Source organism: Trachemys scripta, chromosome 6, assembly GCF_013100865.1.
Source record: "Trachemys scripta elegans isolate TJP31775 chromosome 6, CAS_Tse_1.0, whole genome shotgun sequence".
Taxonomy (NCBI): Eukaryota; Metazoa; Chordata; order Testudines; family Emydidae; genus Trachemys; species Trachemys scripta.
The window spans coordinates 76,856,978-76,884,138 of NC_048303.1; the positions used below are offsets into that span (position 1 = coordinate 76,856,978).

The 27,161-nt window shown below is 43.7% G+C and overlaps 1 protein-coding gene across 1 annotated transcript in view; it reads right to left on the reverse strand.

The window, feature by feature from the left end:
• The window catches only part of FBN2 (fibrillin 2), a 254,198-nt gene extending 227,307 nt beyond the window's left edge, over positions 1–26,891 (reverse strand). The window contains exons 1-5 of the mRNA XM_034773456.1: positions 26,128–26,891; positions 25,163–25,245; positions 19,560–19,658; positions 18,982–19,077; positions 15,800–15,895 (exon numbers count right to left, since the gene is read on the reverse strand). Coding sequence (XP_034629347.1) covers positions 15,800–15,895; positions 18,982–19,077; positions 19,560–19,658; positions 25,163–25,245; positions 26,128–26,345 — 592 coding nt within the window. The 5' untranslated portion in view covers positions 26,346–26,891. The remainder of the gene's footprint in view (positions 1–15,799; positions 15,896–18,981; positions 19,078–19,559; positions 19,659–25,162; positions 25,246–26,127) is intronic.
• Between the last annotated feature and the right edge of the window lie 270 nt (positions 26,892–27,161).

A 27,161-nucleotide genomic window follows, 5' to 3' on the forward strand; every position in this document is an offset into this window, starting at 1 on the left:
AATTAAGGAATCACGGAAGAGGCAGACCCGTTGGTAGGCCGCAGCGGCCTGCCTCCCAGTCCTCTTACCCTCCCCTCTGAGGGCCCTCGCGGCCCGGAGGATCTGATGAAAATCCCCCCCATCGCTGGAGTGCAAGCTGTACCTTGTTGCAGGAGCCACGGATGTCCTCAAGGAACTCCCATAGCTCCTCTCTCAGCGTATGGGGGGGGGTGGGGTTACTGATCTATGGCTTTCCCCCAGCGGGGCCCGTCACAACTCCATGACCCACCGAGACGGGCAAGCAGAGGGCAGACCCTCGACGTGGCGTCCGATGGGCCGACGCCATGTGGCCCGCCTCAGATCCTGGCTCAATGGGGGGCGGCAGAGGGAAAATAGCAGCCCCTGGTGGGTCGGGACAGAGAAAAACAAAGGCCGCTCCTTGGCGGTCATCCTCTGGGATATGGAAGGAGACAGCCCCAGGGGCGGCAAAAGCATCACGGGAAGTGGAGGGGACAAGGACAGGGTCGGTGTCAGGAGCAGGGCTGGAATCAGGAATAGGGACAGGGGAAGGGGCAATATTGGGATCGGGGGTCCCAGCAGCCAGGCCACTGGGTCGAAGGGGGTGTGACACCCCGCAAATGGGCTCAGGGATTTGCAGGGAGGGAGGTGGGGCCTCGGCAATGCCGGGCTCATGCTCCAAGGCAGATGGTAAGGCCACGGCATCCGTAGGTGGAGAATCAACAATGGGGCCCCCACCCGTAAAGGAGGTCGGCTGCCCCTCAGCCACGAGGGAGTCCCCTGGGGACGGCACTGGCCGTCACCTCAAGAGGCTCGGCGGCCGCTAGCAGGGTGCCATCTGCGGCCTGGTTGGTGGAAGAGTCCAGCGGCTCCTTGGAGGCGGGAGCGGAGGCAGTGGCTAAGGGGATGGAACACGGGGAAAGGGGGGGCCGAGGCAAGGTCACTCACATCGAGGCCCGCTGGCAGAGGGTCGTCCTCCCCCTGGGTAACCGGGGTCAGACCCAGGGCCTCAATCTCCTCATAAATGGAGGGGAGATCACCTTCCACCACCCCAGGGCTCTCCCCGCCAGCACCCGAAGCGACGCTCGCCTTGATGCTTGCAGGGGCTTCAGATTGTAAGGGGGTGAGAGGGGCCCCATCAGGGGCTTCCATAGGAAGGGACTCCGGAGGAGGGGCGATATTACTTTCCAGTGCTGCCATGGCATCCCCAACCGGCACCACTGAATGGGAATCGGCAGGGGGGCAAAGCAGAAGGCTCGGCATCTGTGCCCCCCTTCCTGGTCTTCCGGGGGGCTACCGCATCAGAAAGGAGAAGCGGAGCTCAAGCCTTCCGCTTGCCCCGCTTCCCCTGTACTAAGGACCAGCCCTCCATGGCATCATCCGGGGGCTGGCTAACAGGGGTCGGGTCAGGGAGGAAAAGCGAAGGCTCAGGGACTCGGGGAGGCAATAGTGGGGCAGCATGTAGCAGGGAGGATTCTCCCTGGGCATGTCCTTTTCTATGCCCGGCCGTATCCCTACCTCACCCTCCTCCACAGGCCCCGCCAGATCGCAGGCAGCAGAGGTGGGGCCCTCCCGCTCGTCTGGGCACACTGGGGGAGATACCCCTTGGGCCCGAGTGGGAATGTTGGTGGGCCGGAAAGGAGGAGAGGCGGCTTCTGGCGCTGGGCAGCCAGGGGCGCCGGCAATGACAAGGCCGGCGCCCTGCCGGGGCTCGGGGGTCCTGGATGCTCCTCCATGCCGGGCCAAGGGGCAGTCCCTCCGAACGTGTCCCATCGCCCGGCAGAGGTAGCACCGGTCTTCCCCCGTCAAATAATGCACCCGGTAGTGGGCTCCTTGGTAGGGGACCAAGAAGGACCCCACGAGCTCCTCATCCGTCACGTGCCACCAGCGGCAGTTGTAACTCTACCTGCCCGTGGAACAAGAGGACATGACGGAGGGCGGGGTCGTTGCAGCCCAATGGGAGAGGGCTAACCATGGAGATCGGCCTCCCCAGGGTAGAGAGGGCGGGTAACAGGGCAGCATTAGGAAGGAAGGGAGGGACAGAAGTCAGGACCAGTCAGGCGCCCAGGTCTTCTAGCGGCTCCAGGGGGACAAACACACCCCCCACCACCAGGCCCTTCTGCTGGGCGGCGGCCTCCGCTGTTAGGAAGAAGACAACCTTTCCGTACATTTTGGAGGCCGCCACAATGGCCGTGGGCCCTACCACCTTCGCCAACGCCCGCACGTAGGTCTCCACGTGGGGCGAGGCAGGTACCAGGAGGCAATGGACGCCGTGCTTCCTGGTCAAGGTGGGGAAGGGGCCTCAGCCGCTATAGATGGTAGCAGAGGCGGTGGTCGGTTGAGATGATGATGCAGCAGCAGGCGGGGGTTTGGGGGGGGGGTCACCGCCACCTGGGCGTATGCCCTGGGGGCCGGGGGAGGGACACCCACAGAGCTGGTGGAGGGAACAGCAGGGAGGGATACCATGGCCAGTGGTGGGGCCACGGCACTGGGGGCAGCCCCCACCATGGAGGACCTGGCCTTTTTGGCGGGGCCTTTACCTTTCTTTGTGCCCTGGCCCTTCTTGCCGGCTGGGGGGGCTCCCCCAGAGTCGGAGGGGGCAAGGGACGTAGCAGCAGCAGAGGTCACCTCGTTACCTGCTGCTGCCGGTGCTCCAGCAGGGGCGTTAGCAGGGAGCATGGCAGCGGTGGTTGAGGTAGAGGGACGATGGTGGGGTGGGTGGAGGAGGGGCAGCAGGGTCTGCCCAAGGGGTCCCACTCGCCTTGTCCCCTGCCATAATGAGGACGGGGGCAGAACAAACACCGGAGGGGGGCAGGGAGAGGGGAAAGCAGGTCGACCACTCCTCCCCCCTAGGCTGCAGGCAGGGGAGGAGGGCACCAAAAAGGGGTGGACTAGATGGGGGGGAGGGGACTAGCAAGGGCGAGGGGTCAGTCACCGACTCGGGGAGGGTTTCCAGCTCCTCTAGCTGCACCAAGGAAGGGGGGATATAACAGCATTCGGGGGTGCAGTGAGACAGGTTCAAACTAAAATGGGAAGGGGCACAAGCGCATGGGAGGGGACATGGGTGCATGAGGGGAGGAGCTAATCAGGGCAAGGGAAGCGTACGGGGAGGGGAACAATCAGGCTGGGATTGGGGCAGAGGAACCACAGGGCTAGCTTCAGAGGCTGGGGCGGGTCAAACAGACAAAGGCTGCAGAGGGAAAGGGTGGGGCAAACAAACTGGAGCTAGTGAGGAGCTGGGGCAAGGGAGAGGGGCAAAAGGGTAGATAGCAGGGGCAAAGCTGGGGACTTGCTGCAGGGGGAAGGGGGTTAGTCCAAACGGAATGGGCGGGGGGGGGAAGACATGCACCCATGTGCGCTTGCAACAAAAAGGAAAGGCAGTTTAGGTTGGCTGCTGTATCAGGCCCAATGGTGGCAACAGGGCGTGGCAAGCCTAAGTGAGCAGCAGCAACCAAGGGTGGCAGGGTCTAGCATCAAGGCAACAAGCAAGCAGGTAGCAGAGAAGGGGAGGGGCGGGGGCTCTGGCCCAGCCAAGGGAGTAGCTGGAGCAGCAACAGCAGTAGCAGTTGTAGGGAGAGCCCAGGAGGGCCTAGTAGCAGGAGGAGCAGCCCCCTACCTACCTCCCTCCAGGCCAGAGGGCTACAGGAGAGTGATTGATGGGAGAGATCTATTAGTCCCAGGTCAAGCAGGTTTTCTTTTCCTTGAGTGAGCAGAGCAGGGGCTGCATTAGAATAATCAGGAACCTGCTAGAACCAATTCAGGCAGGTAGGCTAATTAGGACACCTGGAGCCAATTAAGAAGAAGCTTCTAGAATCAATTAAGGCAGGCTAATCAGGGCACCTGGGTTTTAAAAAGCTCACTTCAGTTTGTAGTGTGAGAAACTGGGAGCAAGAGGTGCAAGGAGCTGAGAGTGAAAGGGTGTACTGCTGGAGGACTGAGGAGCACACGTGTTATCAGACACCAGGAGGAAGGTCCTGTGGTGAGAATAAGGAAAGTGTTTGGAGGAGGCCATGGGGAAGTAGCCCAGGGAGTTGTAGCTGTCATGCAGTTGTTACAGGAGGCACTATAGATAGCTGCAGTCCACAGGGCCCTGGGCTGGAACTCGGAGCAGAGGGTGGGCCTGGCTTCCCCCCAAACCTCTCAATTGACCTGGACTGTGGGTTCTTCCAGAGGGGAAGGTCTCTAGCTTGTTCCCCAACCCACATGGTGAATCTCTGAGGCAAGAAAATCTGCCAATAAGCACAGGACCCACCACGATGGAGGAGGAACTTTGTTAAATATTGTAACACTCATTTGCTCTCCTTTGTTACTCTGTTTTTCATAAAATCTCTCAGAGTACCCAAAAAAGGAGAAGTTTCTGAATGTATTTAGCATGTGCTCTATAGAAACACTGGAACTATATTTTTCAGGGAATTATCAAGGACATATGGTCAATTTCCACATCGAGGGGCTATATTTTAAAAGGTATTTAGTAGGGCTGTCAAGTGATTAAAAAAGTGAATTGTGATCAATTGCACTGTTAAACAATAGAATACTGTACCATTTAAATATTTTTGGATGTTTTCTACACTTTCAAATATGATTTCAATTACAACAGAATACAAACTGTACAGTGCTCACTTTATTTTTGGTTACAAGTATTTGCATGGTAAAAACTAAAGTATGTATTTCAATTCACCTAACACACGTACTGTAGAGCAATCTCATTATTATAAAGTTGAATTTACAAATGTAGAATTCTGTACAAAAAGTGCATCCAAAAATAAAAATGTAAAATTTTAAGAGCCTGCAAGTCCACTCAGTCCTCCTACTTATTCAGCCAATTGCTGAGACAAACAAGTTTGTTTACATTTGCAGGAGATAATGCTGCCTGCTTCTTGTTTACAATGTCACCTGAAAGTGAGAACAGGCATTCTCATGGCACAGTTGTAGTCAGCATTGCAAGATATTTACGTACCAGATATGCTAAAGATTCACATGTCCCTTCATGCTTCAACCACCATTCCAGAGGGCATGCGTCCATGCTGATGATGGTTCGATAACAATCCAGAGCAGACTGATGCATGTTCATTTTCATTATCCGAGTCAGATGCTACCAGCAGAAGGTTGATTTTATTTTTTGGTGGTGTGGGTTCTGTAGTTTCCCCATTGGACTGTTACTCTTTTAGAGGGTGACTAGATAGCAACTGAAGAAGTGGGACAAGGGTGGGGAGTAATAGGTGCCCATATAAGAAAAAGTCCCCCAAAATGGGACTGTCCCTATAAAAATGGGACATCTGGTCACCCTATTCTTTTAAGACTTCTGAAAGCATGCTCCACACCTCATCCCTTTCAGATTTTGGAAGGCACTTCAGATTCTTAAATCTTGGGTCTAGTGCCATAGGTATCTTTAGAAATCTCACATTGGTACCCTCTTTGCATTTTGTCAAATCTGCAGCAAAAGTGTTCTTAAAATGAATAATATGTGCTGGGTCATCATCCAAGACTGCTATAATATCAAATATATGGCAGAATGTGGGTAAAACAGAGCAGGGAACATACAATTCTCCCACAAGGAGTTCAGTCACAAATTTAATTAATGCATTTTTTTAAATGAGCGTCAGCATGGAGGCACGTCCTCTGGAATGGTGGCCGAAGCATAAAGGGGCATATAAATGTTTAGCATATCTGGCACATAAGTATCTTGCGATGCAGGCTACAAAAGTGTTGCGTGAAGGCCTGTTCTCACTTTCTGGTGACACAGTAAATAAGAGGGCAGCATTATCTCCTGTAAATGTAAAACTTTTTTCCCCTCTTAGTCCTACTTCTTGTTCAGCCAATAGCTGAATGGACTTCTAGGCTCTGAAGTTTTACATTGTTTTGTTTGAGTGCAGTTATGTAAATACACAAAAAAAAACCCTACATTTGTGAGTTGCACTTTCACAACAATGAGATTCTCATACAAATACTGTAGTGCATTAATTGAAAAATACTTTTATTTGTAGTGCAAATATTTGTAATCAAAAATATATACACTGAATTCAAATACATACAATATATATGAAAATGCAGAAAAACATCCAAAAATATAATTTTCAGTTGGTATTCTATTGTTTAACAGTAGAATTAAAATCACAATTAATTGTTTTAATCGTGATTACTTTTTTGGAGTTAAACTGGGATTAATCGATGCCCTAGTATTTAGGTACCTAAACATGTCTTTAAAAATCTGATTCTAGGTCCCTAAAATGAATCCAATTCATTGCAACTAGCATTGTAGTGGCTCTTCTGTGGACTATATTAATTGGGGTTCTCTGTACCTGCTGAACAAGTGATGTTATAATGAAGACTAGTACATTTTTGGCATTCTCAGCAGAGGTCAAGGACTAAATGGGGATGGAGACTAAACTATCCTTAGAGGTATTCCCTCAAAGTTAGAGTTGAGGCACACTGATTGAAAAGAGTAGAAAATCTTGCTCTCCCCTTTCCTATTCTGTACCAATTCCATTGATAGAGAAAGGACTTCAATCTCCAAGAGTGTTAATCTGGCATCTCTTACAAGCTCTGTAGTGACAAAAGAATTAAGTTGCTGTCTAATGCATGTTCACACAGACGAGCAGGAAAGAGGTTCCACTTTCTCAGAGATAAGCAGTCATGGCATTCCAAAATAAGTTAACCATAGTTCAAGAAAAAATGAATAAATTGTCCCAGAAGCAGTAATAAAGACCTCTAAACATAGTCCTCCACCTAGAAAACTGTTGAATAAAGCATGAGCACTGCACATATCTAGTCACAGGACTACAAAGGCGTAAGAAATTAATAAGCTTTGCCAGCAGTATCAGCAGCAGTTACACAGACCTCTCAGCCTGGTCTTTAAGCCTCCCAGCCATTCAAAGATTGGAGCAGTTGCAGGGAATAAAATAAAGAGCTCAGCTCCCCTTCCTCTAGTAAAAGCAGAGTTAGAGAGCACCCTCTCCTTCCTGTTCGTGTGGTGAGAGCTTCAGCCACTGAGCAGTTGAATACAAATGTTTGTCAGCTATATGCAAATAAAAGGAACTTGACAGACAAACCTGGTATGCTAACAGTCACTGTACTACAGCTGGTAAAAGTTCTTATTATGCACTGAAACCACCATCACACACACACAGAGTCAGTGGAACACCAGAGACCAGTATGCAGCTGTCACAAGATTACTAGCTGGTGGGCAGCATGGTGCACATGACGACATCATTGAGTAACTGTTCACAAAAAAGTCTTCCATATTATCCTCTCCTCCTTCTCTGCTCAAAGTGTCTCTCACTACTGGTCACACTGTCACTCATGGAGCATACTTATGGCAGTAAATATTATTCATTCTAAGAAGAACAGAAGAATGGCCTTGCATTTAAAGCACTGGGCTGGAACTAAAATCTGGGTTTGATTTCTTTTTCTACCACAGACATTGGGCAAGTTCCAATCTGTGCCTCAGTTCCCTATCTGTAACATGGAAAAAATACTTCCTTTGTCTAGTCTATTTAGATAAGCTCTTTGTGGCACAGACTGACTCTTACTATGTGTATTTACAGCACCTAGTACAATGGGACTACTATCTCAAGTAAGGTTGGTAGGTGCTACAGTAATGCAAACAATAAAATGTACCTCACTGTGCCTCCTGTGAGGAAGAAAATTAGCCTATTGGTAATTAGAGCATCAGTTGTGCTAAACACCAGCTCATAGTTCATAATGGATAGTGGGATGCTGCCCTGGTGTTCATCTCTCAAGACAATACAGCACACCGATAACTGCATTGCAGATGGCCCTTGACAATTTCCCAAACAGCACAGCACAGATCAGTACTACCCCTAGTGGCATTCAAATCCTAGTTCTCTACTCAAAACTGGCACTACACTAGAAATTCAAAAAGCAGACCAGGCCACTTTCACTACAACTGTGGAAAATACAATCTCCCACATTGGGGGAATGTGGAAAACTTTGACCATTTTATTGAACTGCTAATCTCCACCACCAAGGATAACATCCCTTAGGGACACAGGTCATTGTATGTACTGCAGAGACCCAAGAGCTCCTACACAAATATGATGACTGTAGAGATCCAGAAATTGGACAAGCTCTCCTGGCATCATGGTTGGAAATGGTGGCTTGAATGTGTAGAAAGTCTAAACTTCACACGCTCAAGCAGATGCACCTGGAACCTGCTAAGACACCTGGGGCCTACAAATCCCGCACATGCCACTAGGCCACACATGAAAGCTAATGCCATCATTGCTAAACATCTGTGGACATCAAAACAGCCAATGGACAATCAATATCACAGACAAGTCTGGCATCAACTCCAGCAGGTGACATCCACATGCACTCCATCATCCCCATGGTCTGGACCATTCACAAGTAAAGTGATTTGTCACTGCAATGGTTACATCAAACTGGGAAAAGGCTGCATCTATCCCAAGTTCTCATATATTCTGGGTCCACTGGCATGGAACTGGATGATGCAGTTTTTCCACCAGCATCCTGAAGACTGATAAAAACATTCCTGTGTGTAGAGAGAAGCCAAGCTCATTGCACTCCTAAAGTCTGGAAAACCTGTAGATGACCCTTCTAGTTATAGGTGAATCTCCCTCTTTAGCACCACCTTTAAGATGGAGATTACGATTCTGAACCAAAATCAGTCCTGTTGTGGAAGCCAGCCTACACAAGGAGCAAGCTGGTTTCCAACTGCACAGAAGTTGCTGTGACCAGGTCCTGGCTCTCACTACAAACATCTCGGCCAGATTCCACTGAAAACTTATGACTGGTACTGCTTTCATTGATCTGTCAGTGACATACAACCCAGTCTGGCCAGTTTCAGTAGCAGTCCATCCTTTCAAACTTATCCAATGCATGCAGATTCTCCAGCTGCAGAATCTCATGCCTACTAGCTGAAGGATGTACGTATACCTCAGAGATCAAACCAGCAAGCCACACACTGAGTAATGTGCTACAACAAGACTCTGTACTCTCTTCCACACTTTTCAATGTCTGCACAAGTGGTATACCTGAAGCGATAGTGCAGAAGTTTGCATATGCTGATGATTTGGCGCTCACACATAAGGCCTATAGTTTTAAAGAACTTGAAGTGACCCTTACATCTGACCTTAAGATCTTGGTGGAGTGCTTGCAAAAAAATGGAAGTTGAGACCAAATCCAAGCAAATCATTAGTCTCTTCTTTCCACCTTAAGAACAGAATTGCACAAACACTCTAATTGTCGAGTTTTGTAGTGAAACTGTGCAGTATGCCCAAAGTCAACATCTCAGTGTCATTCTTGACCACACACTGGCCACCTCAAGAAAGTAGCCTCCAAAGTGAAAACTTGCATCAAAGTTATCCAAAAGTTGCCAAGCTTGTTCCTGCTAATCAACTGCCCCACTATTACAAACATTAGCATTTACCCTGGTGTACTCAGTTTGCACAGTGCTGTGTACTGGTGTGGACAGGAAGCTGCCATACCCAACTGGTGGCTAGATATCTGAATTAGACCATGTGAATCATCACAGGAACTTTAAAATCAGCACCGCTACTGTGGCTTTCTGTATTAGCAAGCATCAAACCTCCAGCTATCCATCAACCTATAGCCACAGCATGAGAACATAAACATGCCAATGACTACCTGAACTTTCCATCTGGCAGGTTTTGGACAATATATCCCAACTATTCCTCAAATTGCTAAAACCTCTATGGATCACATACAGCCACCTTGTGTCTCTGGAGCCGGCCAGGCAATGGCCAAGTGCCTGGAACTCACCCACTATTCCAAACAAGCACGTTATTACTGACCCAACCAGCTGCCCCTCCTGCTTTCAACCAGCCAGGCAGACTTGGGATCGCACTGAACTGCATCCAAACAAGCCATGGACAACCCAGCTAGTTGATGGACAAGTGGGGGAAAAAAAAAAAAAACCTGAAGACTCCCCTTTGTGCAACTGCAATGAGAACACCCAACCCGTCGCACACATCATAATGCAGTACTGCAAATATGGATTCAAAGGTGAAATGGATGGTATCCCCAGCACCAGAGGAGACCTTGAAATGGTCTATGGACTTACAACTGAATCTCTAGACTGTTGCTCTGCAGATGCCATATGCGTACGAGAGAGATCAATGGCGGGCAATTTAAATAAAGCAAGTGACTTCATAAGGTATATATCTTTCTTGAGCTATAGTACAATAGCATTGCTGGCTAGCAGATAACACAGGTATCTTGAAAATAACCTGGTCATCTGTGTGGCTGCAGGCTCTCCAGAATTTTTGACCTCCAAATGGTTCCAAAAGGACTTTTCACCACATGCACTGAAGCTGTTGAACTGCTTCTCTTTCTTATGCTGTTGCTACCATCAAAAGACATCATGAATACTGGTGTGTGGTCTGACCCTCTCTTTTCATAGGACAAGGAGGAGCTTTCATAGAGGACTTCAGTCCAACCTGCCACATAAGACTCAAGAGGCATTTACTGCTACCTTATTCTACTGCCTCCCACTCCCCAATCCCTTCCAGCATCACCACATCCACGTACAGTGAGCCTCCATAACAGCACCAAAGCCTGAGGCTTCTCTTTCTGCAGTGCTCTGGCAGGGGGCCAGCGCAACTTCCCTCTCCCTATAGCCTACAGTGGAACCAGTATCTCTTCTTTCCCTCAGACACTCTCTGTCTTTCGATTTGGGTCTGTACACCTCCCAGATAATTTTAAAAGACAACACTGTGTGCAGAAATACAAGGATGCAAACTTCCTTTGAATGAAGGACCTGGCCCTACAAACCTTTACTCATGCAAGTAATCCTTTCTCAAGTAGTCTCATAGAAGTAAGTGGGGCTATTCACCTGAGTAAGGACTACTTGCGTGCATGCAATAAGGATTGGGCCTTTGAATGGTGGGATTATTTTACACACAGGCTTATTGGAGGCAGAATATTTATTTCAGTATATAACCTTTTCATAACTCATTCAATGTTAAGCAACAGACAATCAAGTGCCTTAACTTTCCAACAGACTGAACCTAATGTTTCTACAAACCAAAGAGGAGTTGACCACAAGAACAGCTTTTGATAGTAAGTACAAAAGGTCATTGTATAGATCAGAAGAAAATAAGGCAGGCACTCCAAAACAGGTTCTGCTTTCTTGTTATCCCAGCAGCTAGTCTCAAGTTAAATACTGTAATCATGCCAGTCATTAGTTACTGCTCAGCCTCCTGTCTCCAGCCCGGAAATTAGTCTGCTAGGAGCCCAGATAGCTGAATAAGCAGTCATGTTTTATCATATAACTGAGTCTGGGAGGCCAATCTGAAGGAAAGCTACATGTGTTATACATTAGGGGGAAAATACCTAATTTAAAAGACCTTAATTTACAGAACAATAAAAACTATGCATTTGAAAATACAGTAATGTAAAAAGTAAACAAGATGAAGTCTTTTAAAATGCTAATGTGATTTACAAGGGAAGTTCATCTAAACTTTAACTATAAAATTTTAGTTTAAAAATTAAGGACTATTGCTAAAAAGCTTGTTTCAGAAGCAAACTACAGAGTTTTGTTTTGTTTATTTTACTGTGGACTATTAAGGTGCCTACTACCACCACTGTACATAAGAATCAGGCCTTTTTCATCATGTTGTAAAGCATGATCTTATTTTACTACTAAAGGAAAGAATGTAAATTGCAAATTGCCATTGAAAAGAACAGAAATGCATTATATTTTACAGAGTTCTGTGTATGCTAGTTTACATAAACCACATGAGATTAATGTTTCCCATAATTTTAAAATGACCAAAATATATGTTGGGCATATATTTTTAATGAGCAATACTGTTGCTCATGACTTCATCCTTTAATTTTTTTTAATATAGGAATAGATGGATCAATATTCATATTTCATACATGGAAAACCTTTTTGAAAGACAGCAAACATATCTACTGTTAACACAGGCTGAAATTCAGACAGTCCTCATATACCACTTAAGTTCTCCAATACCCCCTAAATAATGGTGGCTCAGACTGAGCAAACCAAAAGGGAGAGCTGGATGCCTCTTGCATGCTACAAAGGTGGGCTCATTGCCAAAGCCAGATTTATCAGCCTGAAGGCGAGCATAGAGGGTGAGCTGAGTATGTGACCACTACATCTGTGGACATGTGGATCTTGTGGTCAGAAACATCCATACAAGGGGGCACTAGGAGAATGAACTGCTATCCCAGTCCATAGGCTAAAATATTGGCCACATGGTGGTTGCACTTCTGCCATGCAACCTGCTCACTGAGTTGGGGTTGGATTCTGTCCCCTCCCACCAATCCCTACTGTACCCAGGCTCTGTGCAGGGATTGATGAATTTCACATATAATGAGAAGACTTACAAACTCTAAATATCTTCCAAGTATTTTTAAAGTTGTGCCTGAAAACATTGTTCTCTCTCCCCCTCCCTTCCTCAAAAAGTGTTCCCCCCCAGTTTAATTTTACTAAGTATATTAATCCATAGACATACACTGTTTAAAATAAGCCTTGAGACCGGATCCACAATTGTTTCCCCCTCCCACCCCCCATCTTTAATTATTTCAGAAACTTCTAGCAGGATTGCTTTAAACCACACATCAAAAATATGCTACCACACCTATAACATATTGCCTGTTCAAGTAATGATATTATATTACTGAGTAAGCATGCATTTAGACTGAGCAATTAATGTCAAATTAGGATCATACAGTCAGACCTTTGTTGATATTAAATGAACAAAGGAAAGCATGTAATAGTATAATACTGGTTCTGCTTTCACCATCAGGCTGGAAAAAAGTCTGCATGACTTCCAGAATATATAACAATATAGCAAAATTCTGCTCACAGTTCCTTCCATTGATTTAAATGGAGTTGCTTTGTACTTTTAACAGTGTTACAGAAAACACGGAATTTGGACAGAATTACTATGGTTGATATTTTTAAATTAAGCTAATTCTCTTGCTGGTCAGTTATTTATATACAGCAGGCTAAACCTCAGGTGATGAGGTCATCCCTATCTGGCATGCCACTCTGTTCCTGTACACTTGGGTGAAGACTTTGAAAGCCACCTAAAAGATTTGGTTGCCTAAATTTTGTCCAGCCAAATACCTCAGGTGGCTTTGAAAATCTGAATCTAAAGTTCCTAATGCATTGTCAGAAAGCATATTCTGGGACTGACATCTAAAACTCAACAAAACTGTAAATAGATAAGATGGAGCATCTTCCTCTCATAGAACAATCTATAAAAAAAATCCCAAATCATCCTCAGCCAGATTTTGGCCCATTTACTCCATGAAGGGTCCCACTGAAGTCAACGGGACTATTTTCAGAGTAAGGATAGCAGAATCTGGCCCTCAGAAGAATCATAGACTATTAGGGTTGGAAGGGACCTCAAAAGGTCATCTAGTTCAACCCCCTGCTCAAAGCAGGACCAAATCCCCAGATAGATTTTTGCCCCAAATCCCTAAATGGCCCCCTCAAGGATTGAACTCTCAACCCTGAGTTTAGCAGGCCAATGCTCAAACCGCTGAGCTATCCCGCTGGTGAGAATCAGGAGCAATTCCTTTGAAGGCATTGGCATTCTACTGAAACCAGCATAACTGAGATCGGAATCAAGCCTATTATGTTCAAGAGAAACCAAACAATATTCACACACAAACACCTTCCCAAATGCAACAAAAACAATGTTTTATTATTCAGATAACAGCTTCATGTCCCTTGCATATAACCTGAACCATTAGATTTGTATAAGAGTTTTCTCCACTCTGAACTAAAGCTGAGATTTTAAAAGCAGACTCAGGGAGTTAGGTGCTCAGCTCCCATAGGCACCTTTGAAAATCCAATATAAATGAAGTGCACACATTTTATCCAATGAAGATTTCTACATATTTGTATAAATATCAATTATAATTCCCAGACTGCTGCTTCATATTACTTTCCATGTTAGTCTAAAACAAAATATCAGAATTAGGTCTGGAGTTCACAGTCCCCATGGGATTTACTGGATAAGTAATAGATTAGAATACCAAACACTAATCTAACAGTGGCAACTCTTAAAATCTGATATTCAGATTGACAGCAGCAGGCAATTAGACAAAGAGCCAAATTCGTCACTTATGTCACTCTGCTGCTTGTGGCAAAGTATTGTAACCACTAGTAAATTTGACTTTCAATGGGTATACATGGTAGGAATCAGGGCTTGCTTTATATTACTCCCTTGTGTCAGTTTCTTTTCCTGCTACACTTCTACCCATTGAGCATGTAAGTTACACATGCAGTGTATGCCAAATAAGTGCAAGATATATGTAAGTGGTAAAATAGTGTTTTCTCTAATCACATTTGAACATTGTATATTGAACCTGAAACAAATAATTCCCTGGAAGTTGTTCCTCTTTATACCAGGTCTGAATTTAACCCAGTATGAACCTCAAATTTAAGAAGTCTATTTTCCCCATCAATGCATGTACATCTCCCTAGTGCAAATGGAACTAAGCCCTTGTCTCTACAGGAGAGAAAACTCCTAAATTTAGGTGTTTAAAATAACATAGGATGACCCAAGGGTCTTGAGGCACAATGCCACTACTTTAGAAAAGGCAATCTTATTGAGTATTGTAAGGAGAGGGTATAATGCATTCTAGTCATTAGCTTTTCATCTCTGTTGCTCCCTTCTTCATTATGCTTTTTGATGAGAAGTTATTTGCAAACACACTGAAAATAAACTGGGCCAGAGAAAGACAAAGAACATTATTTTTGCCAAGCAAACCAGCATCAATTTTGACTAATGCTGACAGGTTAACATTAAAGGATGTACAATTCTAGTGATTATTTTGAAAAGCAGTCTTCAAGAATATTTTAAAATTAGAAAGTATGTTGAGGGACATTTCACTTTTGGCTCAATTTAATATTAGTGTTCTTTTTGTTTGCCTGACAAGTCAGAAGTATTTGGCAGTGTTAATGAATAATGTCAGATATATTATTGTTCATCTGAAGGCCTTGTGGTTTAAAAATAAAGAGAATACTCCTAGCTGTTATCTGCAACAAAAACTGAAGTTAACACATTTTGAGAGGAAAATATGTTGTAAACCTCTTTATTGATTGACTGATTCGCATTACTCAAAATTTTTATATATGGAACTATTGTCTTTCAAGAGTAATATGACGATTATAGTTCAAATTCAACTAAAAACCAAATTTTGCTTATGTTTAGTACTAAATACTTTCAACATTGTTGTGAGTGATATGGCTAGGACTGACATCTCTATCCTTGTAATAATAAGCTTATGGCTTCTTTGGTAATAGTAAAATGATAAAATTACTACTAAATTAGGTCCTAATTCAGGAAAGCACTTAAGATGTGCTTTCCTGGATTAGGACCTAATTAATAACAACTGTCTAAGGCCTAATCATGGCCTTAGACAATTATAATTTATCCATTTTTTCTTATTTTAAATATTTCTTTAAGGCACTCTTACATCAACATAAATAGCTCTATACATTTCCCTTAAACAATTACTGTGTGGAAAACTGGGCCAAATTCTGCTTAGTTACAATTATATGGTTCCAGTGCAATCAAACAGATCTGCCCTAGTGCACTCAGTAACTGGCAGCAGGGTTTGGCCTACTGTCTATTGACTTTACACAAAAGTTAATGAGAAATCTATAAGAACTCAGCTTTTCCTCAATCACAATGAAAGCATTGTGCTAGCTTATCAGATATGCTACAAAGGAAAGAAACATATTTTGAACAACAAAAGGCTTATTAGAAACTTGATTGCAGATTTGTTTATTCCTTTCTCTCCCTATTTTTCTTACCTCTTTCGCACTGAGGGCCAGTAAATCCATATACGCATGCACAGCGGTTGGGTCCAATACAACGTCCTCCATTCTGGCAACCATTTTCACAGACAGCTGTGTTTGAAAAAAGTTGAAGTTCTGATGTAATATTAATAGTTTATCTTTGTAAATAAATAGACCTCACTGGCATTAGTACAGAGTAGCAGATAGTCAAGGCTAAAAGACAGCTTTCAGTCAAATCTGCTCAAAAACTTTTCAGACTGAAACTTTTCATATTTACTATCAACCTAAGGAGATGTTTTGTTCATTCATAACACAAAAACTATTGGCTATACAAAGATCAAATCGGTTTTACCCATTAATCCCGAACTGGGAATAAGAACTTATTAGGATTAGTTTCCCCAAGTTTGTTTTTTTTTTAAAGTAAAATTCCTTAAAATATTTATCAAATCTGAAAAGTGCCATTGTAAAACAGAAAATTATTTGATCTTTTTATTGTTTTCTGATGAGCTCTAATGTTAAAGTTCTTCCAATTTACAGTCCTCAATTTACAAGTAAAAATGTTTTTCAGACTGCCCTACAAACTCAATCTGGACCTGAAAACCTTCTTACACATCATCCCTAGTAATAAAGATTTTGCAGGCCAAATTCCACCCTCATTTGCACCTGTTTAAATGTGCTTAATTTTAAGCACCTGCTAGAAAGCTCTGCTGAATGGGGATGGAATTAAGTAGCTGCTTAAAATTAAGTACAGGCTTAAGTGCTTTGCTGAATAATGGCCCTGGCTGTGCAGCACTAACAGGCACAAATAGTAGTAAGAACTTATTTCTGCCATAAAGTTAGCAGACAACGTGAACACACATAAGAATCACAGTTCAATGAAAAGATGCCACTTTTACATATTTTGGTTTTAGAATAGAGCCATATTTTAATGCTTGGAACTCTATCTTTAGCTCAACTCCTGGGCTGCATGGGAAGAGCATAGAAGCTGTGTGGGCAAAGGTGGCTTAAAGTCAACTGGGTTTCCCTGCTTCTGAGGCTGATAAAGTTTATCCTCAGGCAAGACTTTAAGCAGCCTGAAGGCTGTTGTAAATTCCCCTGGTTGCCAATGGTTCCTAGGAGCCCTTCTGGCAGTTGGGGATTGCTAGAGTACAAGTGTCTTCCTGAGCCATCCCGTTTTCCCAGCCATACTTCTGTACAGGCAACTGAGGGGAGGCAAAGAGGTGGTACAAGCTGTTACTGCAGTTCCACAGCACTACAGGATCCCTTTACACAAAGAGAGGCCTCAAGTGGCTGGATCAACCAAAGAAGTTTTACTGCACCATGGAATCATTTGTTAGACACCAAGATAAAGTTAGAAAGCGAATCCTTCCAAATTAAACTAGTTACATAACCTCTATATATTCATGCAGTCTTCATATATTAAAAAAAATTATGATTTTTCTGAAAAAACTAGTTTCCCAAAAACTAAAGCTACAATAATTAAATTCCATCCTGGGATGTGTCAGTTGGAACCCCACAGGCCTGGGATTCCAACAGGAGCAAGCTTGCCAATATGGGGTACTTATAATGGCAAAGGTATCAGAAACTCCAACTTTACCAGCAAGTATGCAGACAGTGCAACCCCAAAAGTAGGCAGTGCTGGCCAGAAATGAGCATGGCTAGGACACCTGGGAGATCCATTGAGCCATCATATCTCCACGTAGCCTCCAATAGTGAATCACCTAAGGTGTCCTGGTCAGATATTAAAGCTATCTACTTTGATGCAGATCACTAGAAATATCATGTGCCTTCTCCAGTAATAAATCTAGTGGTGGGTTACAATTTGCACACACAAACCATGTACAAATTTGGGTGACTCAAACAATGAACGCCCTATAAATCCATTTGAATCCAATCAATGTCATATATATTCTTGAAACCAATGAAGAATGAACTTCCTAGCAAAATAAGGTGATTCAGTTCAGCTTGGTGTTTCCATAGTAACACCAGCTGTAAGTTTTTAAGTTCTTATCTTTTCTCTTTTCAAAGATCATTCAGTGGACAGTGACTGGTTCAGAGAAGTAAGAGGACTTTGGTTTTGTTCAACTGCATTATTGGTGTTCGTGACAGCCACCTGTTCATACCAGATCTAGTATTAGCAGCATCAGAGAACTAACATGATGACATGTACTCCATGTCTGCCATCATTTACCTTTCAGTTGCAAACGTATCAAGTCCACTGGGACATATCTGTCTTGCCAGGGTGAGGAAAGGCTCACAAATCAATTGGTGACCTCTTAGGATGGTGGAGAGGTTTTCACAAATCCAGATACAAGAACTTTTTTAGATAAGTCAGTAACTGTCTTCTCCTGTGGCTTTACTTTCTATCTTTCTAAAATATTTCACTTCTTTGGAGAGGTTCGTAGTATAAATCTTTTGCTAAAACTTTTAGCTGTAGTGTTATACTTTGATTTTGAGCACAAAATCAAGGTTTCTTTCCTTGGACTCTCTTCTTGAGTTATCTCCATTTTATAATAAAATATCCAGGGCATAGGTGTTGTTTTTTTTTTAAGCACTTTGATAATAAGCAACTCCAGTTAGTGGAAAATTCAGTGTTGAAAGCTAAACTGAATGACACGTGCAAGGTTGCCCCACAGAATGTTCCCCAGTGCTTTGCCTAGGTTTCTTTATTTCTTTAGGATGCTCTTCCACTTATAGATTTTTTTTTCTTGCTATTCAATCTAATTCTTCTTTTTCCTTCATTCATTTACTCCTACTTGCATACCTACAGACCACCTTACACAATTCTCCTCTTTTATTGACAGTCTCATCTGTCAAATACTTGTAACCTGTTTATCAGATTCTCTGCTAATTAGTAATCAGTTGGCCACACAAGACATTCAGTCCTTCTAATGTTTCCTCATAAATCAATCTCTTGCCTTTAATCATTTTATTGTTTTCCAAATTAATGTAATATTTTACATCTTTCTGTGGGAGGTGCAAAGGACTCAAGACAGTAGCATAGTTGCAGCCCCATCTGGTCCACATAGTGAGGGACTTCTGTATTACATCCTCAGACATGGCACAGTGTCTCTGCATATGTAACCTTATGTATAGAATTGGATTCTTTTGTTCTTCTATACACGCCAAGCTACTCACATGAGCAAGGATTGATCCCTGCGAGTCAAATTTAAGCATGAAACAGAGAAGTTACTTACGTTGTCCACAGTAAGTTCCAATATACCCCTTCTGGCATTGGCACTGGTCGTCTGCACAAGTACCACCATTCATGCATCTGATACTGCACTGTTGTACTACAATAGAACACATACCACACACACATTAGCTTTAATATTAGAACAGCAAAGTCATATACACATAATACATACTTCAATGGAGATACACATTCTTTAAATGGCTATATATGCCTACATTTGTGAGACAAATCATCAAGACATTTAAAATAAAATCTAGGGAAAATAACTTCTCCAATAATATATGGCACAACTTTCAACTCCTACATATCTATAAGGATTTTGAAACCAACTTTTTATGCAAAAATTCAGAATTAGAAAATTGTATTACATCTATGCGTGTTTGTCATATCATTCAGAGAGCAATGCCTATTGACGGAACTAAAGCAGTAAGTATAAATTACATATTTGTATATAGTGATGACTTTTTTTAAAAAAAGGTATTTGTTCTATACATTAAAGTATTTTTGAAAAATGGATGCTTATTGTAGATCAATTTAAGAGCGCTCTTTAACAGCAATGCAAATATTTTAAGTCCTTACTAGATTTTGATCCACAGGTAGGTGATATTTGTCCACTGGAGCAAGTGCACATATTAGGACGGGAACAAAATCCATCACCACAACTATTTCTACAAATTGCTGAGGAAGAAAGCATTTAAGACAGTGAATAGCAGTGTTTTCAGAATTAAGTTACAAAAGAAATGCTTGTTAATGAACTAAACTCATAACTTATTGTTCGAAAGAGAAGTGAGTGAGAAAACATGCATGCCTTGACCCAAGCCAGAAAATTACTCAATTCAGAGATGCAGTTAAACAATATGTTAGATATATGCCAAAATAAAACTCAAAAATAGTAGGAAGAGTTGATTTTTGGTAAATAATTTCTGTGATCAAATTCAAAGCAACACTCTGAAGATGGAAAGGACCAAAATATAACTCTCCAAATAGTAGCCTTAAAATGGAAAACAAACAAAAAAAACCAACACACTTTTTCCTAATTAAAAACAACAGCCTCCAAAACAGGCGATGGAATAGAGTAAAAACTATAAGTTTGGGACTGTCTTTAGGTCATTCTGTCTAAGTAGGAAACTGAGATTTGACTGCACACGATGCCCTCTAAATACAAAAGCACTACATATTACAAATTCAGGTTATTGGATGGGTTTTGTTTGGGTCATGTATTTAAAAAAAATGTTAATTTTAAACTGATTTCAGACCTCATTGTGGAGAATTACTTATCCTTTCCTGATTAAAGATAGATTTTAAAGCTCAAGCTGACCTTTTGAGGGAGGACAGTAGTTCATATTTAGGGTCTATCAGATGTGGTATTATCCCGTTAAATAAACCTTCCTATAAAGAATTAATGAAATTAGGCAAGCATGCAAACACTTCCATATTGTCATTAGGATGGTAGATTTATGAAATCCTCTGGGCAGTACGTACATATTATGTAATAGGCTGTGCTAATATTAACCATCTTCATGCACGCATATTTCCCCACTGACTCTAATGGATGTTCCTCTCACAGAATAACTATAAAAGCATGAAAATGCTAAGGGCCAAATCCTGAACTCTGTCCTGATTAAAGCCAAATAAATGTTGTGGGGGGTTTTGTACAAGGGACAGAATTTGAGCTCCAGAACATTAGTGGAGCCAGCACCCCACACAAACACCACTGAAGAACAGGTTCTTGTCGGAGACAATACACATGCAGAGTCCACATGTGGATGACCTCAGCCCCCATGGTTCTTGGGAGACCCACATGCTCTGAAGGCCTAACATCTCCACTAGTTTTGTGGGAGTGGGAAAGAGACAGAAATGCTGTTCTTCCTGATGGAAGAATGCAAAGGAAATTTTTAGTCTGCAAAATTGCATTCCAACCACTACCTGAGAAAGCCCAGACAGGGACTGCATCTGTCCCAGAATTTTGTATCCTGGGTTCTGACTTTAGAAAAAATGTTAATGAAATGAGAAGAAATCTAACTTTCTTATCAAAGCAAAAATAAAGTATATTGTTTTCTTGCTCCATTAGCCAAGTAAAAATGTTCTCTCTAGGAGACCTATCAACTTTCTTAACACCTTTCCCCTGAAAACAGAAGCTCCTTATCAATGCCAAGCTAGGCACAATTTTTCACATGTGCTCCTTGAAATTCTACATTAAAGTCACACAATCCCTAGCTCACATTTGCAGACCATGGACACCTCTCTTCAGTTCGTTACCTGGTGCACCACAGAGGGACATCAAAAACCTCTCACTTCCATCTATGAATATGTTGTCCCTGCGCATCCTTACCCTCTGCTGACCTAAGCTTCAATGAGTTTGATTAAAAAAAAAGTTACATACAGTATCTCTATAATTGGATGCATTCATTACAAAATGATGCAAGTACTCAGAGACCTTCCAACCAAATAACCAGAGTATAGTTTCTAAACTGATGAACACTTTTAAACAGAAGTTGCAATGCAGTGTGATGTCTCAGGGTAATATGTGCTGAAATTAACTCTTTTCAAGGAATACATGACAAATTGTTAATCTAGCCTACCAAAAATTCAACTAATCCTTGTGTGTGTGTGTGTGTGTGTGTGTGTGTGTGTGTGTGTGTGTGTGTGTGAACACACACATATACTGTGACAAAGTTCCTCTTCTATCTTGGTGGGTCCTGAGCTTATTGGCAGATTTTCTTGCCTCAGAGATTCACCATGTGGGTTGGGGAACAGCCTAGAGACCTTCCCCTCTAGAAGAACCCACAGTCCAGGTCAATTGGGAGGTTTGGCAGGAACCCAGGCCCACCCTCTACTCCAGGTTCCAGCCCAGGGATCTGTGGACTGCAGCTGTCTATAGTGCCTCCTGTAACAGCTGCATGACAGCTACAACTCCCTGGGCTACTTCCCCATGGCCTCCTCCAAACACCTTCCTTATTCTCACCACAGGACCTTCCTCCTGGTGTCTGATGACACTTAGGCCTAGTCTTCACTTACCGGCTGGTCCGGCGGCACGCCATCGATGTTCTGGGATCGATTTATCGCGTCTGGTTAAGACGCGATAAATCGATCCCGGAAGTGCTCACAGTCGGCGCCGGTACTCCAGCTCGCCGAGAGGAGTACGCGGAGTCGACGGGGGGAGACTTCCTGCCGCGTCTGGACCGCGGTAAGTTCGGACTAAGGTACTTCGAATTCAGCTACGTTATTAACGTAGCTGAATTTGCGTACCTTAGTCCGAAGTCCGGACTAAGTGGGGACCAGCCCTTATGCTCCTCAGTCCTCCAACAGCACCTTGCACCTCTTGCTCCTAAGCTCCTCACACTCTTGCACTACAAACTGAAGTGAGCTCCTTTTTAAAACCCAGATGCCCTTATTAGCCTGCCTTAATTGATTCTAGCAGCTTCTTAATTGGCTCCAGGTGTCCTAATTAGCCTGCCTGCCTTAACTGGTTCTAGCAGGTTCCTGATTACTCTAGTGCAGTCCCTGCTCTGGTCACTCAGGGAACAGAAAACTACTCATCCAGTGACCAGTATATTTGCCCTCTACCAGACTCCTGTACCCCACTGGTCTGGGTCTGTCACAATACATATATATTATATTATAACCCCCAGGCTAAATTCCACCTGACATATTATCAGTAAATAGATTTCTCATGGTTTCCCAAGAATTGGGATGGGTAAATTAAATAGTTCCACCTCAATAGACTCTTTTCTAAGATATCTAAGCAGAGAGAGATCAGCTCCTAATCTGACATCATAGTAATACAACAGCAAAACTGAATTAAAAATAAAGCAGAATGAAGATCTTGTTGGCAAAGGAGTCTTCATGTGCCATTTGAGCCATAAACACATGCCTCTTTCTCTTTACTGTTCTCAGACAGTTACCACAACAAAAATCTTGAACAGATTTTCTTCACAGAAAACGTATTCATCTTTATCATTCAGAAAGAGGACATTTTGAGTCTGATGATATTCAAAAATCAGAATATACAGATACCAGCTCTTTTATAGGAGTTGTGGGTAGAGTAGCTGAACAAATATCACTATCTAAGGGAGCAGATTTGGAAAAAAGATCATTGAAGAAATTCCCATTGGAGGGGAGAGGAAGAGATAATTCACTGTTTTGTTAAAATTAGTAGTATTGCCTTGATTAATGCAAAAAAACAGAATCCTTTTTCATTGGCTAACTGAAAAGATAGAGTCAGGCATCTGAATTACAATACATGGCCAACACCAGAGACCCAGAGTTGATTTTTAAGTCATTTATTAACCCACAGAAAAATGGGCCAGCTCTATTTCCTGAGTAAGGCCAGGTCTACACTAGAAACTTTTGCCAGTATAATAATGTTGGTTGGTTAGGGGCATGATTCTTTACATTTTTAAAACTGGCAAAAAGCCCCAATGTAGATGTATTTATACTGGCAAAAACAAAAACAAAAAGCAAACAAACAAACAATGCTTATTTCATTTGGGGAACTGGTATAAGCTCTACGAGCAAAAGAACTCTTTGCTGGTATAAGATGAATCTGCACTAGGGTACTGCTAGTGGAGTAGCCATTTAGTTTGGCCAGAAAAGGCTCTAACTACAAAGTGTTCTAAAGGAGTCTCCGGTCACAACAAAAGCAGAGTATGAATGTAGAAATGTGTTCCTAAACTATTTCATAATCAAAAACATCTATTAAAAACAGCATCATGTGCAAACCATTTACCTAATCTCATAGTCATTTTGGCCCAATTTCTGCACCACTGAGGTCAACAAGAGACTTTTATCCTGAGTTCAGTGGGAGTAGGATAGGGCCCTTTGAGCAAATAAGTCACACATAAGTCAAATTCAAATTCAGCATGTGAATAGATTCTAGGATCAGGCCCTTAGTATGCACTACTGGCCAGATTTTTAGAGATTACAATGAGAATTAGTTTTTGGGGGCTTTGAAAATCTCATGGGGGCATCCCAGATACATCTTTAGGCACCTAAATACCTTTAAAATTTGTCCATATATGCTGTTCATAAATTTTACATTAAAGTAACTTTCAGAGTCAACCATTAACCACAAAAATAGAATTAAGCACACTCAGGTGCTCCTATTATTCAACAGCTAGTTTGGTATTGCTGTCTTCTATGTTCTGAATTTGTAATTATCCTTTGCCCGTAAAACATTAAGGTCAACCTAAGATCAAGAATATCTGGTGTAGTTGGAGATAATGTTAACACGACTGACTTAACTATGTAAAATAAACAAAAGTCAAAAGGCCTGTAGTCATGTGCTGCCAAGGCAATGGCCTCAATGACATGGCAGGTCTTTCCATCTCTAACTTCTACAAGCCAATAGATTTTCCTCCCATCCCCCACTGAATGTCTGATTTGTTAGCTGAAGCATTACAAAGCACATCACTGCAGAACTGGAGAGCAATGTGTTATTGAATTGCAAATTTGATGTATTTATTAGATAAAGTAACACAGGTTAGTCAAAGGGTAGGATGAGTAGGTGCAGTTTTCATTAAAGCTGAAGTTCAAAGAGCAAAACGCACACTTCTAAAATGGACAGTAATTTAACAGACAAAAACCCTTAAATTTTATATTTCCTTTTTAGGTAGACAATTTTTCTTAAGTAGACTGCTCAGCAGACTCTCCTTTTTTTTGCCAAACCATGTCAACAATAGCCAGATCTGTCAGCACAAGATTTAGCATGACCAGTGCAATAATCATTGAGCCTCCATGCTTTATAGTTATTAAAACACAACTAAAAATGACAAGCAGGAAAATAAGTAAACACACCTGGATATTAAAAAGTTTCCTATCATATCATTATATTGCAACTCCAAATTTACCACGGAAGTTTTAGAAAACTTCAGATCCCATTTGCTTGACATTTTTGTTTTTTCAGTATTGATCACTCAATTTATGATTTTTTAAAAAAAAAAACTAAATTGATCCATGTCTCGTGGCAAATCACTATTTTGTTTGGGGCATTCCTAAGGCTTCCGTTATAGGAACTGTGAGCCACTAAATCTATCATTTCGTTTTTGAAGTGTAACCTAGAAGATTGAACTTGCCAAAATGAATTACAAGATATATTCCACTATCTTATACTGGATGCGGCAGAAAAATTCAGAGAAGATTATTTCCTACGAGATTGTAAAAACCTAAAGTCAGACACTTACGAACAATACACTGATTTCCTCCAGGGAGCGTTTTCCATCCAGGACAACAGTAGGAGTGGAATCTAGAGCCACACACGTTTGGCCTGTCACATACATACAAATAAATGTGCACAGAAAAATGTCAGTCAATGTAAAGGCACATCCATTTTTTTTTTTACATATGCAGAAGGGAAAAAAAATCTACAGTCCACGCACAACAAAACAAAAACTGTATGAACTGCCAACCAAAAGCAAACTCCCCTCCTCCCCCCAAAATAAAAAAAACAAAGAAAAAGCACCTTTCACCACTACCTTAAACCAAACAAAATTCCTCCTCAGACCAAACAAAACCATCCTCTTTTGCAAGCACATCGTTTAACATGCAAAACAAAGCCTACCTCAAAGTTTTTTTAGGCTGTAATACCAGTGATCACAAAATTGAAGCAATATTTGTTACTTGTTAATAGCACCACTTTTTTACGTTTACCTTTACATGCAAGTAACTATTTTCAAACATAATCACAGTATCTAAGAGGCTATTTTTTTAAATCGCGGCCAAAATGTAGAATTAAAACAACACTGAATTGGACTAATAAGTGAGTTTGAAAGGAAATGTCATGTGTGAAGAAGACAAACACAAGAACCACCGGTTGCGGTTTTGAAGTGGGGAGAGGTTACATGGAAACCGCTGTGAATTGTGTGAAGGTAGCGGTGTGGGGATTACACGGATTGGTAATAGATTCCACTGAGGTGTTGGTGAATAGGGCTTGCCTGGCTGGGGCTGTGGACTGCCTGGAGGGATTGGGGGGTGTATCGATGAAGTTGTGGGGGTTACACGGAGCTGCTTGTGGACTGCATGGAAGTGCTCGTGGCGCTGTGTTGCAGAGAGGTGAGCGGGAAGGGGCTGCTCGGGGGTGGCTATGCTGCATTGTGTGCAGTAGATGTGAGCTGCATGGAAGTGCGTTTGCGGTGAAGTGCTTCCCTACCCCCTAAGCACATCCTGCTGGCCTCTCCTGCGGACCCGGCTGGTGGCGGCCCCTGCTCCGTCCTCCCGATTCTCCGAGGCTGGGTAGATGGCGTCTGTTCCCCCTGCGGGCCGGACCTGCTGTTGCTTTTGCTGCCCGGCTGCTCCCTGCGCCCACAGCGCGACACAGCCCAGCCACAAGCAATAAAGCTGCGGGCAAAGCCCGCGCCGTCTCCCCATCCTGCGACTGGACAGCTGGAAAACCCGAGCAGGAGGGAGGCCGGGTGCAAAATAATTCAACTTCCACTCGGGGGGCGTCTTCAGGCCGCAGCGCTCGGCAGCTGCGGGGGGGGGGGGCGCTGCTCCCTCTTTCCCTGCCCAGGAGGGACGGTGCTGCAGCCACCTCTTCCAAAGCGCCTTCAGCAAGCCGCGAGGAGAGCAAGCGCCGGTGCGCCGCGGGCTCCAGGCTGCATCGCTCCGCAACGCGCTTCCTATTTACAAAAGAGCGGGGACAGAGGTGAGCTTCAGACCGGCCCTGCGAAGCTCCCGGCACCCCGAGGAGTCACTAGGGCAAAGCCAGGCTGCACCGGAGCTGTGCCGAGCGCAGAGCAATCCTGGCCGAAGAGCAAGCGGTTTGACAGACGGATCCTGGAGAAGCGGCGAGGCCAGGAAGGTGAAGGGGCCCCGGACGCTGCAGCCGCGGCCCGGAGAGCTGCTCTGCGGAGGAGCGAGCTGAAGGATGCGAGGCGCTGGAGGGTTTTGAGGCAGGGCGGCCGCCTGCCTGTCAGTCAATGGGGAGCAGCGCGCAGCTCCCAGCACGTGGGCGGGGGGCTGCAGCCAGGGGGAGGTGGGTGAGGAGGAGGAGGGACTGGGAGAGAAGGGCGGGGGTGCAGCGGGAAGAGATGGGGAGGTGGGTGGAAGGAGGAGGGGCTGCGGGGGAGAGGAAGGAGGGGGGATGGGCGAGGATGAGGTTATAAGAGGCAGGCCGGGCGAGGAGGCTGCGAGCGGGGTTCCCGACCCTGTCCTTTCATTCCACAGGCCCCTTGGCCCCCGATT